The following is a 17289-nucleotide window of genomic DNA, read 5'->3' as shown; positions in this document are numbered from 1 at the left end:
TCAGAGCAGATCTGAGTGTTGCTATTGAGATTCTTGACATAGCTATAGAATGCTTTGTGGGTGTCTTTAGAATCAGCGGCGATTTTGTTTTCGTAACTAGCTTTGAAGGATTTTACAAGGGATCTCAGCTTCTTACTGAGGCTTACCAGGGAGTTCCTCCAATCATGGGATTTTACTCTTTTTTTGCAACAGTTTCTTTCTTCCATTGTAGAGTTTGTTTATGGCAGGGGATCACAAGATTGGCTTCCTTTTTTTGGAGGATAGCATCTTGGTTCTGTTAGGGATTTCACAATCCATGCACTCGTGTAAGTGCTTATAAAGTGCATTTGTGTAGGTTTCAGTAGTCCTACCTCTTGTGGTCGGATCTGACCAGTGAGGAACTTACCTCTGGTGTGGAACATCAGTTGCCCATGTTGGTAATGACCAGGTCTAGGATACTGCTGCCCCTGGTGGGGGTGTGGATAAGGTGATCCAAGGTGCTGGAATTTATGAATTCCAGAAAACTTTGAGCAAAAGAGTTGGTACATGAGTAGGTTTTTCCAGTTAATAGTGGGGTAGTTGAAATCGCCCATTATTAGGGTGTTAGGTTGTACCCTAATATTTTCCAGTGTATCAAGAAATGAGGAGTGGGAATGCTGGTGCATGGTGGGGGATCTGTAGCAAGCTACAATTTGGATTGCGGTCTTCCCAGAGTTAGTTGGATAATCTCGGATGCATTATGCTGAGCAACTAGCCTGGAGGTGTGGATATCCTTAATGACTATGGACTTGCCTCCGCCTTTAGTGATTCAGTCCAGGTTAGGTGGCCGAAAGGTGTGGTAAGGTAATGCAGGGGTGCTCTCTGGAGCCTTGAACCAGATCTCTGTCACTGCACAGATGTCGATGTTCTCCATTTTAAGGAATGCCTTGAGTGAGTGCATTTTGAGGTTTAGACTTCTAGTACTGAGTAGCATTACCCTCAGATTTTGCTTGCTTGTACCTGTTACAGTGGTGCATCTGTCATTTGAACCTTGCCTAAAAAAGGCACTATAGGGGTGGCAAGAGCCTTAGCCAGTATCCGGAATCCCAAGGGCGACAGGTGCAGGCCATCTCTGGCAAAGCATCATGGTCTGTCGATCATGTCATCCCAGGCAGACAGATACTGGATCCCCTTAAATGACACCAGAAGCTTAGCCAATTGTTGAAGTCAATCATTTTGTCCTTGTACTGTGGTATCATTCTGGGTGATGGCAGGATGCTACTCAGGGCTAGGGTCATACTTGCCTGGGCTACAAGATTGGGAAGCTCCTCCATGTTTCTTTTCATGTAGTCCAGGGAGGTACGTCTCAGGTCATTCACATCAACATGGACAATAACAGAGTCATATTTGTACTTTTTGTGGAGTGACCTGAGTGCGTGCATTATGTGGCAGATCCTGGCAGCTGACAGTAATTTTCTCCTTGTTTAGTCTGGTGAGTGGAACATCAGTATGCCTGACTATAGAGTCACCTATGACTAGAGTGTTGGGTACGTTGTTATGCCTTATCAGCTGTGGTTGAGTGGCACACTGAGTTTGTGGGCTATGTGTCTTTTGGGTTGTGTTGCGGGGTGGAGGTTCCTTGCATTTCTGCTTTGGAGGTCCCTGTTGCTTGGGCAGATTTTTTATTGACAGCCTCCGTGAATGTAGGTGTGTGTTTTGTGTTTCTGTGTGTGTGTTTTGGTGGTGTAGGTTTTGAGGGACTATGTGATGAGTGTGGTGTGATGCAAGTGTTTACCTTCTCCTCTTGACTGTCTAGTCCTGTCTTGGGTGAAGAGAGCTTTGCTTGCACTTTGACTATGTAAGTGCATCTCTCACAGGTTGCAGTGTTGGGTGGTAGGAGGAGAGGGTTGTCTATGTACATGAGGCAATTGCTGCATTGTCTCAAGATGCCTAGATTCATCAGGTAGATGGGAGAAAACATTGCGAGCTGACCCTTAGACATGCCTGGATAGGTGCTTATTTATTAAGTACTAAAAACTGTTTTCCTCTAGACAAGTAAGGAAAGTCGAGTGCTGTAGTAATTTGTAGCTTATTTAGTGCTTACAATGAGTTCTGAACAAGTGCTGAGCTCAAAGAAACAGATTTTTTTGCTAAAACTAAAACTGGCTAGCTCTAAGGGAAAATTCGAAGAGCAGTGTTTATTTTTTTTTTTTTAGATAAACTACCTAGTGCTTACCACTCCCACTGATAAGCTAGAAGGCTTCCTCCAAAGCAGAAAGGCTTGGGGTCTCAGAAACTAAAACAAATCTATATCTGGACTAGACTACTTACAGGAAAGACAGGAAACAAGCTTAGAAATGTATTTTTTTTTTTTTGGTAAAGTGGAAAGGGAAAAAGGAGGAACAGAAGATAATTCAAAGTTAAGAAACTATGTTGTTTGGCCTTCTCAAATGTTCTCCCTGTATTAGGTAGAATGAGGTAATGACACTAGACTGGGAGGAGTGTCCCAGATCAAATTTACAGTAGTGGTGGGCAACTGAAAAGCCACCAAGTATAAGAACAGGATACCAATAGCGAGGGAGGGTGGGAAACAAAAATCAGAACAAACAAACCCAAACAGATGCTTAACAATTGCAGAACATTTCTAGTTAATACCTCACACACAGTGAAACTAGCTAGAAAAGTATGCAGCAGACAATAAAAGTGCTATAAATAACTTGTAAAAATAAGCAAAAAACAGGATACTTAATGTTATATATCACAGATCAGTATGCTCAGTGCCCTTCCTCCGATTAGCTCAGTGTGAAATGGCAGAAACACTCACAAGTTAACTTCTTAAGTAACAAAGTTGAAACCTGAAACAACTTTAAAAAAAAAGCTCAAAAGAACCAATGAGGTGCTTACTCCAAGCCGTAGTCCAGGTAACCCCAATCAGCCAATGACCATAAACACTTCACTCTCACTATACTACTTCAATGCTATACTGGCTTTGGCTAAACTAAGATGGCCTGGAACATGTCATCAGAAACACAGCCTCTACCAACAAACAACTAGGCCCAAAACACAAGCCTGAATATGGACAATGCTACAACTATCCACAGTACTTAAGTAGAAAAAAAACTGCAGAAATGTTTAAACAGATAAAGGGGCAAGGAGACTCTAGAGAATGCTTTTAACTGCAAACAATTAAGTTATGTGATGCAGTCTTTGGCAGGAAATTAGAACAAACAAACAAACCCAGACAGATGCTTAGCAATTGTAGAAAATTTCTAGTTAATACCTCACACACAGTGAAACTAGCTAGAAAATGGAGAGGGCAGTGACCCCGCTTTTGAATACTTGGGAAGTGGAAGCCATTTATAATAGTACTTGTCTCCTCCTCCCAAACTACTATGTCACAGAATGAAAGGCACTCCTCATTTTAAATTGCACTCTGTTGAGCTGCACTTGCTCTAGTGTCACCTGCTATCTGCACAGAGGGAATCCCTCATTGATCTTCCTCCACATACTTTTTTTGGGATATGGTATATTTGGAGGAGATGGGGTAAAGTAAATATTAAGCTGGAGTTTTGTGAGAGTGGCAAGTAGAGAATGGAGTGTGTAAATGAGTGGGGTAGGTCTTGTGGTTGAAGTGAGTGAATGTGTGGCTTTGTGGTAGGCTCATAATGGGTTGGTTGAGAGATGGTAGTAGACATGAGTTACTGATGTGTAGTGTACTGAGTTAAAGGGAGGACAAGTACAATGGTGAGGTGGAGAAACGTTGTGGAAGGGAAGGTAGAAAAGGAGTTATGATTTTTAACCTAAACTGCTGACAAGACATTGCCAAATTCCTAGACAATAGCAACATTATGCAGTTAGCCACTGACACTACTCATCCAAATCTCCAAACCAATGACCATTACCCCCCTGAATCTGCTAATCACTAACAACTCCCCATCATCTCCAATGTATCTGTTCATCCACACTCATTCAGCAACCACTTCCCAATAACCTTCAAAATTATCCACAAGTCACCAAAATAGCCCCCAGAACTAGTTACCTTCAATCTCAGATCCTTCATCAATGCAGTCAACTTCAAAAAAACACCTAGCAATGTTTAACGGATCTCCCATTACCAACATAGAGAACCCCAACTCAGCTGCAACAGCTCATATATGTACCCTACTTCAACCTCAAGAGAAATTCTCCTACTCACACAGCACCTTTTCAAATACAAAACTCCCTGGCTAACCACTAAACTGAATGCTCTGCTCAAACTCAGAGACAACGCATGGTCTTCATGGAGACAAAACTCCTCACTAGAAAATTGTACAGCATTTACCTATCTAAGTAACCCAGTTGAGCAAACCATATGCAGACACAAACCAACTATTTTAAAAACAACTTACTGTCCTAGGCAAACCCAGACATTTCTGGTAGTAGGTAAATCCACTGATCCCACCTCTTCCCCTATCATCATCCAGACCTCTTAAGGCCAACTCTCAATGTTTTGACTTTTTCAGCCACCTCTCTGCCTTTTCACCCAACTCACCCAGCCCCATCCTTTTATCCCCTCCTCTGTTTTAAGAAGATTACAAACAAAGATCTTGACTCCCTACTAGAAAACATATCCCTGGATGTGCACAGTGGTGTAGATGACCTTCATCCTTGGCTTATATCACTCTGCAAAAAATGTCCTTACCACATCTCTTCTCCAAATTTATAACCTCTGCTTAACTCAAAATACAATGTCAGACATATGGAAAACTGTTCTTGTTAAACCCCTTCCAAAACAGCCTCAGCCAGAAAATGTCTCCCACTTTTGCCCTATCTCCATCCTCCCTACACTTGGGAAAATATTTGAAAAATGAATCTACAACCAACAGTTAACTTACGTCCAGCAGTACCACCTCCTCTGTCTTAAAACAGTATGGATTCTGGACTGGCTGGAGCACCATGACAGCACTATGGTCACTTACAGATGAGATCCTTCTCAACATGGATAAAGGAAACATTTCAGTATTCAACATTGGCCTTACCAAAGCTTTTCATCTTATTGGCCACTTTCTGCTCCTTTACTCTCTCCAAGAAATTGGAGTTAGCCCCAACACTGTCACCTGATTCCAACATTTCTTAACAAATAAGTATTTCAGAGTCAAAAGAGACTCATTCCTATCACCTAGAGCACCCCCTTATCCGAAGAGTGCCACAGGGATACCCCACTGATGTTTTTATCTTTATTAACAAACTACCGTCTCATCTTACTACCTTCAACGATTCAAACCTAGCTTCAGTCTGGCCTCCACTCCTTTAATTCTTGGCTAAACAAGCTACTTAGGTGTACCTCTCCAAAGCAAAACATATGATATTTAGAACTTCACAAAAGCTGAAAAAAACTCCTAAAAATCTCAGTGTTTTAGATATCAATGGTGCCCCAATAGAAACAACTACATTCTTTAAATACTTAGGTTTATGGCTAGATCAGTCACTTAACTTCAAAGCCACATTAGCAACACAAAGAAAAAGATCAGTTCTCTTTTATTCTGGTCCTGGAAAATGTCTCCCTTCCTCTCCAGACCAACTAGAGCTGCAGTAGATAAAGGAGTCCTCCATACTCATATTGACTATGGGCTCCCCGTAATAGTCACAGCCTGTAAAAAAACTAATTTACCCTACAGTCCATTGAAAACATACTCTGCCAATTCATTTCTAATCCCCCCTACCCCAGGAACACCACAGCATCACCCTCTCCAAAGCCAAATGGCTACCAGTCTCCCACAGAGTTGAAGTACTGACAGGGTCTCTTCTTTTCAAACTACTTCAACCAAGTACCTTCCCATCTCTTGCAGCCAAACATCATAATAAAATCACTCCCCTACAACCTCCACAACCTCTCCCAATAAACTTCCTTACTCCAGACACCCCAAACCAAACTGCATTGTATCAACCATTCTCTCTCCATTCTTGTGCCTGAACTCCTGCAATTCCTCCCCTCACCTAAAAAGATTCTCCTCTTTCCCCATGTTCAGGGCTTAACTCACAAGACACCGCCTTAAAAATTGTCACTGAAAGTCCTTTACCACTGAACACATAACCTAACTCCCTCCTTACCTGCATCACTTCTGCTTTGTCCTTGTGTTCTCACCTGTTGCTTCCCTCTCGTATTTACTTTTAAAAATTAATTCACATGTTTTTTTTCTACTCTGTTAATAATATTTACATGCTGTTTCAGTTGCCTATGGGATTATCTACCTTCCATGATTACTGACTTTGTAATGTTTTATTTATTTATTTTAATTTCTTCACTCAGGCTGTGCCTGCAAATGGTCTGTTGTGATCAGTGTACAACCCCCAGTAAACAAACTAAATAAATAAATCATTTTGGGGAAAATAAAAAAAAAAAAAATATATATATATATATATATATATATATATATATATATATATATATATATATATATATATAAAATATATGTGTGTGTGTGTGTGTGTGTATAGATGCAGTGTATTTGGTCACACCACACATTTATTATGTGTCAGCAGTTTTGGTCATTTTCACCCATGGTTAAAGTGGTTGAATATTACACTCAGATGACAACAGTTCTAATATATATCCTCTTTCTCTGCAGTTGTGCAACTGAGGTTTTAGTATATTTAATTTTCTGGGGTGGGGGGGGTAGAGCTCCCATGTTAGTCGGTGGAAAGCAAAGTTTTGTATTTGTTTTAAGTCATTACAAATGTGATGGGTTTGTTTATATTTACAATCACTTCAATTCAATGTTTTTTTTAGACAATAGTTGTCACCAGTGAACTTGTTCAACGTATTTTCTGCTGAATAAAGTATATATGGCTCTACTTCAAAATGTTGAAAACTCACAACATCTAATTTCAAAACAACGAGACCATAAGATTGAAAATTCAAAACATCTAAAACTCATAACATCAAATCTCACAACATCAAAAACTACAAAACAAATATAAATAACTTCCCCTCCACCTATAACACCAAATGAAAAAACACACTCTTTACATTTCTGCAGGGGGGCAATCCCCCTTGCACCCTTCAAGTGGGGGGCTCTACCCCCAACCCCCCGTAAATTAAATATACCAAGTCCGAGATCGCACTACAGTGGGAAAAAGTTAATTTCCTAACCCCACTGTATTGTGACCACCATAAAGAATGCACACATAATGTCAAAATCACTTACCTGTATGGCCTAAAAACACATACAGAGTGCCATAATAAACACTATATACAGATTAACCAAATAAACTATAACATTTACATGTTTGGTGATACACTACTCAATTTTATACATTTCCGATGTTGTGAAATTCAATGTTATGAGTTTTAGATGTTTTGAATTTTTGATCTTATGGTCTCGCTGTTTTGAAATTAGATGTTAGGAGTTTTCGATATTTTGAAGTGAAACATCTATAGATGTTTACTATAATAATATTGAAAATGATAACAAAATCCATTCAGATGTTTGATTCACATGTGTGACATTATGCATATTAATTAGGGCATAATGCTGAAGTGCATATAGTGAAACATTCACACTTTCGACATCATGTTTTGCAGTTCACTACTGCAAATCACGTACTGTGATGTTTTTGCCCCCCTGCACCCCCCATGTGGGGGGCAGCGACCTCCACACCCCCTGCAAATAATATATTCCAACTCCAATACTGCACTACAGTGGGGAAAAGGGTAATTTCCGATCCCCACTGTACCAGAATTTGCAGTCATAAAGCCAATGCAAATGCATCATAGCATTCGCTAAACTGTACACTCGCAGTATTGCAGGTTGGTGATATGGGAATCAACCACATAAAGTTCATCATTCCCATTTTCCCTGAACATACACTCGACATTGTCATAGTAAACATATATATATATATATATATATATATATATATATATATATATATATATATATATACTTATTTACATTTGTTTACCGGGAAATTCCGACTGGACACAGGTTATTTACATTTGTTTACTGGGAAATTTCAACTGGACACAGGTCCTTTTTCAGCAGAGGCCCAGGGAGAAAAGCTCCACAGATTGTAAAAATGAGAATTTATAATGACATTGAGTAACAAAGTTGATGACATATATTAGAAAGACCTTTGGTGCATATTATAGTCATGAGAAGTAAAAATATAAACAATAAAGTGTGAACAATAACACAGACATACAGTTTAAACAATATAAACAGCTTAATGTACATAGTAATATATAGTAGTAATAGGTTGTTGAGTACTCTAAGCAAAGAAACTAGTATATATACATTAAATTACTTTTATGGTAACTGCAGATTAATTCAGCCAGAGTGGGGGATGAGAACAGAGAGAGCAGAAGGGGGGATATTTAGTCAGGGTTTGGGCAAGGACAGAGCCAGTGAGTTTTTAGGTGCAGCTTAAGTGCAGTCTTGAAATGACTGGAAGAAGTTAGGGTAGTAATGGTGGGGAGCAGGTTATTCCAGAGCTTGGATATGACACAGGAAAGTAGAGATTTTCCTGCAGTATATTTGGCTTTGGTGATCTGGAGGAGATTTTTGTTGCTGGAGCGTAGGGGTCTGGAGGAGTGGTAGGGTTGGAGAACTGATGGAAGTGATGGGATTTTGAGAGGGTGGTTTACAAGTTTGTGGGCAAAGGAGAGTTGGTTCAGGTGAAGGAGTTGTGGGAGCTGGAGCCAGTCTAGTTCTCTAAGGCAAACACAGTGGTGGCTGCGGTAGGGAGCACCAGTGGCGAATTTAGCGGTTTTGTTGTGGCATGTCTCTAGCTTATTTAAGTCTGATTGTCTAAGATTAGTAAGTATGGGAGATGCATACAGTAAGGTGGAGATTAGTTGGGAGTTTGCAATAGAGATTCTAGCAGTTTTGGTGAGGTATTGTTTGTTTCTATATAAGGCGCCAAATTTGTTGTGAACTTTTTTTTATAATAAGGGATATGTGAGTGTCGAATATAAGATTATTGTCAATCTCCACTCCAAGTAATTTGGTGTGAAGTGATAAAGAGATGGAGGTGTTGTCTTTGGCAGATATACTGAAGTCAGGGGAGTTTGGGGTAGATTTGGATGGTTGAAAGATGAGGAGTTTGGTCTTATTGGGGTTAAGTAGGAGCTGGGAGTTGGATAGCCAGCTTTCTACGGATGAGAAAGATTCTTGTGTGATAAGTTGGAGTTCAGATAAAGTGGGGCAGACCCAAATGAGGGTTGAATCATCAGCATACTGTATGAGAGAGGCTTGTCTGGTGGCAGTGTGCAGGTTGTTGGTGAATAGAGAGAATAGTAGGGGGCCGAGGACGTAAACTTGGAGGACACCAAGGGTAACTGGAAGATGAGGGGGGAGAGGGTGTTTTCCCAGATAACTGATTGCTGGCAGCCATGGAGGTAGCTGTGAAACCAGTTTGTGGCTGGTATGGAGAAAGAGAGGCTGGAGAGAGCAGAGTAGAAGTTTGTGTGACACAATGTCAAAGGCCTTAGATAGATCGAGAAATATGGCAGAGGAGAAGAGACCATTGTTTTTGTGCTAAAGGATTGTATTAGTGAAGAAGAGCAGAGCAGTGGGTGTGTTGTGATGTGGCCTGAAACCGTGTTGGGTATTAGAGAGGAGATTATTGGTTAGGAGATAGTTAGAGACTTGAGAATTGATACATTTTTCTAGTATCTTGGAGAGAAGAGAGAGGATGGCGATGGGGCGATAATTGGAGAGGTCGGTGGAGGGGCCACCTTTATGAAGTGGTATGATGTGGGATATTTTCCATAGTGATGGTACCTGGGATTCTAATATGGAGTGGTTGATTAATATGGAAATAGAATATGCTAGGACTTCAGCAGCTATTTTTAGATATTCGGCAGGGAGGTTGCCAGCAGCAAGTTTTGTGGGTTTGAGTTTTGTCAGAAGTTTTTTTATTTGGAGGTAGGAACTGTTGAGAAAGAGAAAGCAGGACAGGGTGGATTGGTGTTTGGTGAGGGGGGAGTTGATGTAGGGAAGTGCTGTTTGGTAAGGGATAGTATGGCTTCTGTGAAATGTTTGTTGAAGGACTCAGCTACACTGCTGGGGTTGGGAGGGATAGATGGCGAGGTGGTGTTTACTTTGCCTGGGCTGAGGATAGAGCTAATTGTAGACCAGAAAAGCTTTGGGTTGTGGTTGTAAGAGTTTAGTGAAGTTTGATAGTAGTGTGCCTTGCCTATTTTTATTTGTTTTTTGACCTTATTACATAGTGTAAGGGAAGATTGTCTATCTGAGGGTTTTTTTGTTAGGCGCCAGTATTCCCAAGCTTTATCTCTGGCCTTCATTAGGTCCCTGGTGGTTTTCTGTAGCCAGGGGGAGCTTTTTGCTTTAACTTTGGAATATCTTAGGGGGGCAGTTAAAGAAGTGGACGGCCTCATCAAGGTTGAGGAATTTTAGTGGTGACCAGTTAATATTTTGGAAAGAGGAGGTAAAGGAGTGGGGGTTGAAATTAGTTTTGTTTCGGATTTGTCTGTGGGTGATGGGCTTAATACTGTTTATGTGATGTTTTAGTAGGAAGGTTGGGGAATGGTCGTTCAGGCTGTCAGGTAGACAACTTGCTAGGTAATTGTGAGGGCATTTGTTGACTAGGATCCAGTCGAGTGGTTTGATTATTAGGATTTTTATTGATCCGGGTGGGGGATTGTATTAGTTGTGAGAACCCATGGAGATTTAGGTGGAGGGCTGGGTGGTTGGTATTACAGGATAGCCAGTTAATGTTAAAGTCACCAAGGATGATAGTTTTGTGGGATAGGTTGGCCCAGATTAGGATGTTTTTTAGAGGAGGTATATTTTGGCCTGGTGGGAAGTAGCAACCTAAGATGTTAATTATTTTTTTGTGTTATTTCTGAGAGTGGCATAAAAAATTTCTTCCTTGCCAGACTGAGGAGCTGATTTGTAGAGATTTTGGATATTGAGATTGTCTTTGAACAGCAGGGCTACATCACCCCCTTTCCTGAGTAGTCTGTCCTGGCGAAGGATGTTATATTCAAGTGGGAGAAATTCCTCACTTTTGATGTGAGGTTTGAGCCAGGTCTCATTTAGGACGAGAATGCCAGGGGAGTACAGGTTTACGTAGGTGTGGAGGTCTTGGGTTTTGTTACAGATGCTCCTAATGTTTAGTGATATAAAGAGGAGGTCAGCTACCTTTTTGCTGGTTATGATTTGAGAGATGGGGGAGTTTATAGGGAGAGGGTTTGAGGTGGGGGTAGTGATGGTGGGACCAGGGTTGGGGTGGATATCTCCACTGAGGGCTAGTTTAGAGAGGGAGTTAAGAATGTGCTTTACATAAGCAGTGAAATATCGGTCATATTTTAGGGATATTTTATGTTTACGTGTGGTGGGAGTATGGTTGCAGGGTAGGTGAACTGAGAGGAGGTTATTAGTAGGAGGGCTGGTGAAGTTGTAGAGTGAATGTTTGAGGGAGTTGATGAGAGTGTGCAGTGAAAGTGGTGAGAGGTTATCACTGTGGGATTCTGGTATGAGGTAATATAGGCTGTAAGTGAACAAGAGAGGAGTAAAGTAACCTTCATTATTAGCATGACTGTTTTAATTTTATTGATGTGGTGGTTAGATCGGGGGTAGTATCGGAAGAGGAAATGGCAGGGTGTGGTGTAATTGGTGGTTGGTTGTGGCCGTAGGCTTCAGAACAAATGTACAAGCACTGGGGGTGGGTGAAATTTGGGGCCAGGGAGGGGCACGAAGTGAGTGAAGCAAACAGAGCAGGGCTTTAAACCCCAGTTATGGATTGGAGGGTAAGTGTGAAGCTGTTGTTACACACATCAATATTATCTAGTAAAATAACTCTCTCTATAGCCAATTGCTGTATTTCTGTAGTTTTATTTATTTTGCAGGGAATTCTAAGTTAGTAGGGCAAGAGGGTGTTAGAGGGTCTGCTGGAGAGATATAGGGCTCAGCATTGGCCTGATCGAGTGCGTGCTACCATTTAGTAAAAAGGATAATAACACCTACACTTAGTTTTTTTTCCTTTAACTGTACTTTTCTCTTCATTATATTTCTTTACAGATTAATATATATTTATATATATTCCCTTTTTCCATCCTATTATCCCACTTTTATACTCAGTCTGTATATTACTACACCTCTCTTAATTATGTGCTATAACCTATGTAATGCATCAGCTAATTACTTCCACGCTCAGTTACATTGTGTAACTACTTCCAAAGCAATTTATTTTCTCTTACCTTTGAAGTACCATAATAAAAATAATTTTGTGATTTGTAAATTGAACATTCTGTCAGCTTGCCTGTCCAATGACCATCCCCACCAATTTGATAAAGAGAAAATAAAATAAAATAAATAAAAATTGCAAGAGCACAATAACGTTTCCAAACATGTAAATGAAAGTAACAAGAATAACACTAGCTCACTGGGCTGCAAGTTATAACGCCACAGTTTTACCATTTCTCAGTAGCTATTTCACATTGTATATAGGATACTAAAAGCACTATTTCTTTCATAAGTGTTGATGCCCTTTCCAGGTGTTTATTTTTACCATGACTGCCTAACCCTGTAAGAATGTGGGAGGGCAAAGTCCTCCACACTGGGGTATGGGTAGTTCACCCCCAGCAAAAAAACAATGAATTTGCCTTTTTGCAGCAAGCTGACTAATCAAACAGTTGTAATCAACATGTAATCTCCAAACTGGAGAGTTTGATCCCTTCCCCTACAAAAATCTGTTTCCAATTTATATATATATATATATATATATATATATATATATATATATATGGGTTTCCTTCAGAATACCGAAGGTTTAAAACTTCGAATGTCATATGGTTGAGCCCATATGATCAAAGTTTTAAAACTTCAAACATTCTGAACGGAGATCTCCGTACAGTGCGGAACAGGAGATTTACCCTTTTCCTCGCTGTAGTGCGATCTCGGAGTTGGTATATTTAAATAGCAGAGGGTGTGAGTGGCACAGCCCCCCACGTGGGTGGGTGCAGTGGGGCTTGCCCCCCTGCAAAAACATTGAGGAACATGGTTTTGTTTTGTATTTGTATTTATTTCAGAATTTCGTAGTTTTGAAACTTCGATCATATGGTCTCGACCATATGACATTCGAAGTTTTAAACCTTCAATATTCTGAAGTGCATCCATATATATGCATACATACAAGTAATTCTGTATGGCACAGAAACCTGGACTTTGACGGTAGAGCAGCTGAGGAAGCTAGAGGTGATGGAGATGAAGTGCCTGAGAAGTGTGATAAGGTGAGACAGATGAAGATATGACAGCAACAGTGCAGAAACCAAACTAACTCCAATTGTAGAGAAGTCAAGGAGAACAGTTTACAGCAGTTTGGGAACATGTACAGGAAAGCAGAAGATATGCTGGTGAAGAAGGTTTGATGACATCAGAGCAGAAGCCACAATAGCTCCAAATGTAGAGACGGTCAAAGAGAATAGGAAGAAGCAAGAGAAAATGGGGGTGTCCGTTCAAGAGAGAAATGTACTGCTTGAGAGAAGACCTGCACAGTTAGGTATGACGGTCAATGAAGGTAAGACAATAGTACTGGATCAAGAGAGGCGACAAAATTTCATGCAACACTCCAACCCCATGTAGAAAAATATGGGAAAAAGAGTGCTGGTGATTGTATATACATGTACGTTTTTATGCGTGTGTGTGTGTGTGTGTGTGTGTGTGTGTGTGTGTGTGTTTATGTAGCAACATTCAATTTCAGTTAAATTGTAAAATTCAAATATTATCTCCGGTGATAGCCTGCAAAGTGCTAATGAAGCAAAGTTTTATACATATTTGCCTTTATCATTTTAGTACCAGCATGTTAGCTGATCATGCATGCATGTATCCTGTCTTTAAAACATCTTAGACATCATTTTGCTTCAGCTTGAGAATGGGATCCAGATTTTACTCTAGAGAAGCAAACTTTGTCTCCTTACGAATCAATCAATTCTAGACTAACAGTATTTGTCCTGGAAGACTATTTCTAGTTCATAGGTTACTACTAGGCTATCTGCCCTTATGAGCCATTTTAAGCCTAGCCAAATTTTACATTTCAAAGATAAGAATCAAACCCTGTACCTTTTATCTGTCAGGTAAACAGCTTAACTATTATGCCAATTCACAACCTGTTTATTCTGCAAGAATGATTTCTGAGATACAGTGTATCTTTAAGAATAAATCCTTCCCTTTTGTTAAAGCTGGTCTCTGAATATACTCTGAACCAATCTACTCAATTTCCACTTCTCTATTCCAAGCAAGAAAATGAAACTGAAACACTTTTGCACAGTAAGGCTATACAATAGACTCAGTGGTACTATACGAGGAGGACACGACCCAGTGGGCAGAATGCTCAGCTTTTTCCTTCATGCTCTTTCAAGAATGAGAAACAGTGTTTTCCAGCTCTGAAACAAGTCCTTTCTGAGCAATTAGTTACTTATGAGAGTTTATGTTATTACAGTAACAATGAGGCATTTAATGGAGAGGTTACAGCTTCTTCTGCCAGCTCACTACTTATCACTGCGGCCTCCTTCAGAAACACAGAAATGATTCTGACAAAACTATTTGTTAGGCTGCTGCATGGTCATAGCACCAGCTTAACCCTTGGTAATGCTGGGGGGCCCCTATTCCCTGGTGCATGGTCATCCATTTTCACATTCTCAAAGCATTGCAAAGTGGATGGACAATCTAGGGGCAGAGCAGGCCTTACTACTGTAGCACTTCAGGGACTGTTATAAGCAAGCTCCCCAGGCAGAATCTAAACATTACACTGCTTTGTAACCTCCCAGTTTACCAATCCCAGTCATTCTGCTTTGGTGATACTTATAATGTAAATTGTATGATTTTTAATAACTCACTGTAACAACAGCTGTATAAAAGATAGGTCATTGCTGCAGAATAGGTTTCCCTTTCCTATCTCCTGGTACCATGTGCATATTAGATCTGGATTCAACCAACCATACTTTTTAATAGACTTCCTGACGAACCATCTGTCTTTTGAAATTTTTTTTAGAATATTCTAAAAAGTAACTGTTCCCTGTTGTTGGCATGACTTTATACTGGCATTATTTTGTATTGCCTATATACCTTTGATTTGCATTTCCTGGCATATAGTCTGTTACAGGGTCATTTGCTGGTGTATTCTCTTTGCCTTCCTGGTTCTTCTTTCGGCTTTTCCCTGTTAGGGATCGCCACAGCGGAACTCCGGTCCGCTAATGATTGACAGTAGATTTTTTATGGGTGCCAAGGTGCCAGCACAATGCCCAACCTTCAACGAAGGTACGCCCATTCCTGGTGAGGGTAATAAAAAAGAAAAGAAGTGAGGATGCAGACTGTCCTTTACTACAGGGCTACACTCAAATCTTTTTAGTGCAGTTCTGTGCAGTACTGGAAATGAGTGCTATAAAAATGGCCAAGGAACAATGTCCACATGTGGCAGACATCCCATTCTTATAATTAATCCTGTAGAAATTATGCTGTTCTTTTGTACAGCTGCTGTTAGTTTGAGCTATCATACAACTGCATTTTATGGTGAGTATAGTCGCATACTTGAATTTTTTCCACTTTAGATAACAAGCCATCAGCCAATAAGAGTGCTTTCAGTAAATCTCTCTCAGTGAGTACAAGGTCAATAGCTTTCACTTCAAAGAAGTGTGCATCTTGTAAATGTGCCACACTGCTAGTCTAAGGTAAACAGACGTACATGCTGGTTAACAAAGAATCTCAGCTTCTACACAGGGAAAGTAGACTGGTAGGAGGTTTGTATCTGCTGACAATTTTTTTCAGACTTTTATTTCACTATCAACCCTTGGAAGTTTTTTTGGTGCACTTTTAAATGCTATTTATAAGGTAATTTAATTTACTCTTTCTTTAACAATCATTGTGCAGTCACTGACATCTCTGAAACTTCCTCACTGTATAAATCTGAGGCAAAAATTCTACAGCAGAATTGTTATTGAAAATGTGTAAAACAGGTAAATCTTTGAAAAATTGTGATCTACATGACAGTCTCATTATGAATCAGAAGAAGCCCCTGGTGCTAACACTTAACCACCTTCATACCTCTCAACTGTCTAGATTTTCGCAGAATGCCCAGATTTTTGTCTCACATTTTTGGTCTGTTCCTCACAAAATGTTTGTTTTTCTTGGCAAATCACTGATGATTGAAGTCACTAAATAATGCCATCAGTTTGAATTTCAGACTTCATATCCTTCAGAAAATGTATGCTAACACAAATCCTGTTGTTCTAGCAGGTTTCTAAGTGAAGTTCTGAATCTCAAATGTCTGTCAATATTTAGTAAGTTGCAGAAAAGCACAGATTTTATGAGGAACAGATAACAAAATGAGCCAAAATCATGGAATGCTAGAAACCGTAAAACTCATTAGATCGGCATTATTGGCTGACTATAATTGCCTGTGATTTACCAGATAAAAAGACTAACAGGACAAAAATATCAAGTAAAATCGGAGACTCTACAAAATTCTGGACAGTTGAGAGGCTTGTTTCCACTAAAAAAAAACGTTCTCCTTAAGACGCGCATGGCACAGAGACATATCATACTAAATAGGACGCACAAGGTCCTCGAATGCAGGGAATCATAGTTAGAAGGCTGCTATTCAGCGTTTGTACTTACCCTACTGTTTTTGTCAGTTTCCCGAACTTCCCTCTCGCTTAGACCTTGGCGAATCATCACTTTTACAAGGAGGGCGTTATTGGAGGAACACGCTTGGAATAAAGTAAGGGGTGTAGGGCTCTGTGGAGTGGATGCCCTGTCTTCATCGACTAGTGAAACTGAATCGGGCGGGTAAAACGAGTCATCAGAAGCAATGCTGCGGGTGTCTGGCAGTTCAGAGAAATCATCGTACTCTTCGTACTCTTCTTCTTCCTCCTGGCTGGAGAAATCATCGTTGCTGCTACCAAGAGAGTTACTGTGACAGTAGTCTGACACAGTGAGGACTCCACCTGCGACCTCTGAGCTGGGACTTGGATGAACCCCGACTGTGGAGATGGCGGAGGCGCTGTGGTGTCCATTCTTGACGGCGGTCATTCCCAGGGATAAAGTGAATGGTGGTTCTTGTTGGGGATTTCAGTATCTCAGCTGTCCTCCTATTAACTTTATTTCAATAGAATCCCAATAAAAGGAAAAAAACATTGGCAGCGTTGAAAGAGGAAACTCCCAAGTTTTCCTATAGAATGTGTGATATGATAAAATGAACCATTAAGTAAATAAAAGTTCAAGTGGTGTAAACTTTAAGGCAAGAGGTACTTTTATGCTTACCTCATGCAAAAGGAAAATCCCAAAGAAACGCACTAATTTACTTTAAATGTCATTTGACTGTAACAGA

The 17289-nt window shown here is 40.2% G+C and overlaps 1 protein-coding gene across 1 annotated transcript in view; it reads right to left on the bottom strand.

The window, feature by feature from the left end:
• ANKRD33B (ankyrin repeat domain 33B) overlaps nucleotides 1-16991 on the bottom strand; it is a 405799-nt gene extending 388808 nt beyond the window's left edge. The window contains exon 1 of the mRNA XM_044065601.1: nucleotides 16578-16991. Within this exon, the coding sequence (XP_043921536.1) occupies nucleotides 16578-16991 (414 nt within the window). The remainder of the gene's footprint in view (nucleotides 1-16577) is intronic.
• Between the last annotated feature and the right edge of the window lie 298 nt (nucleotides 16992-17289).

Source organism: Protopterus annectens, chromosome 3.part0 (assembly GCF_019279795.1).
Source record: "Protopterus annectens isolate FY-2018-M chromosome 3.part0, PAN1.0, whole genome shotgun sequence".
Classification (NCBI taxonomy): Eukaryota; Metazoa; Chordata; order Ceratodontiformes; family Protopteridae; genus Protopterus; species Protopterus annectens.
Note: the sequence above shows the minus strand (reverse complement) of the source record. Positions and strands in the feature narration are given on the sequence as shown.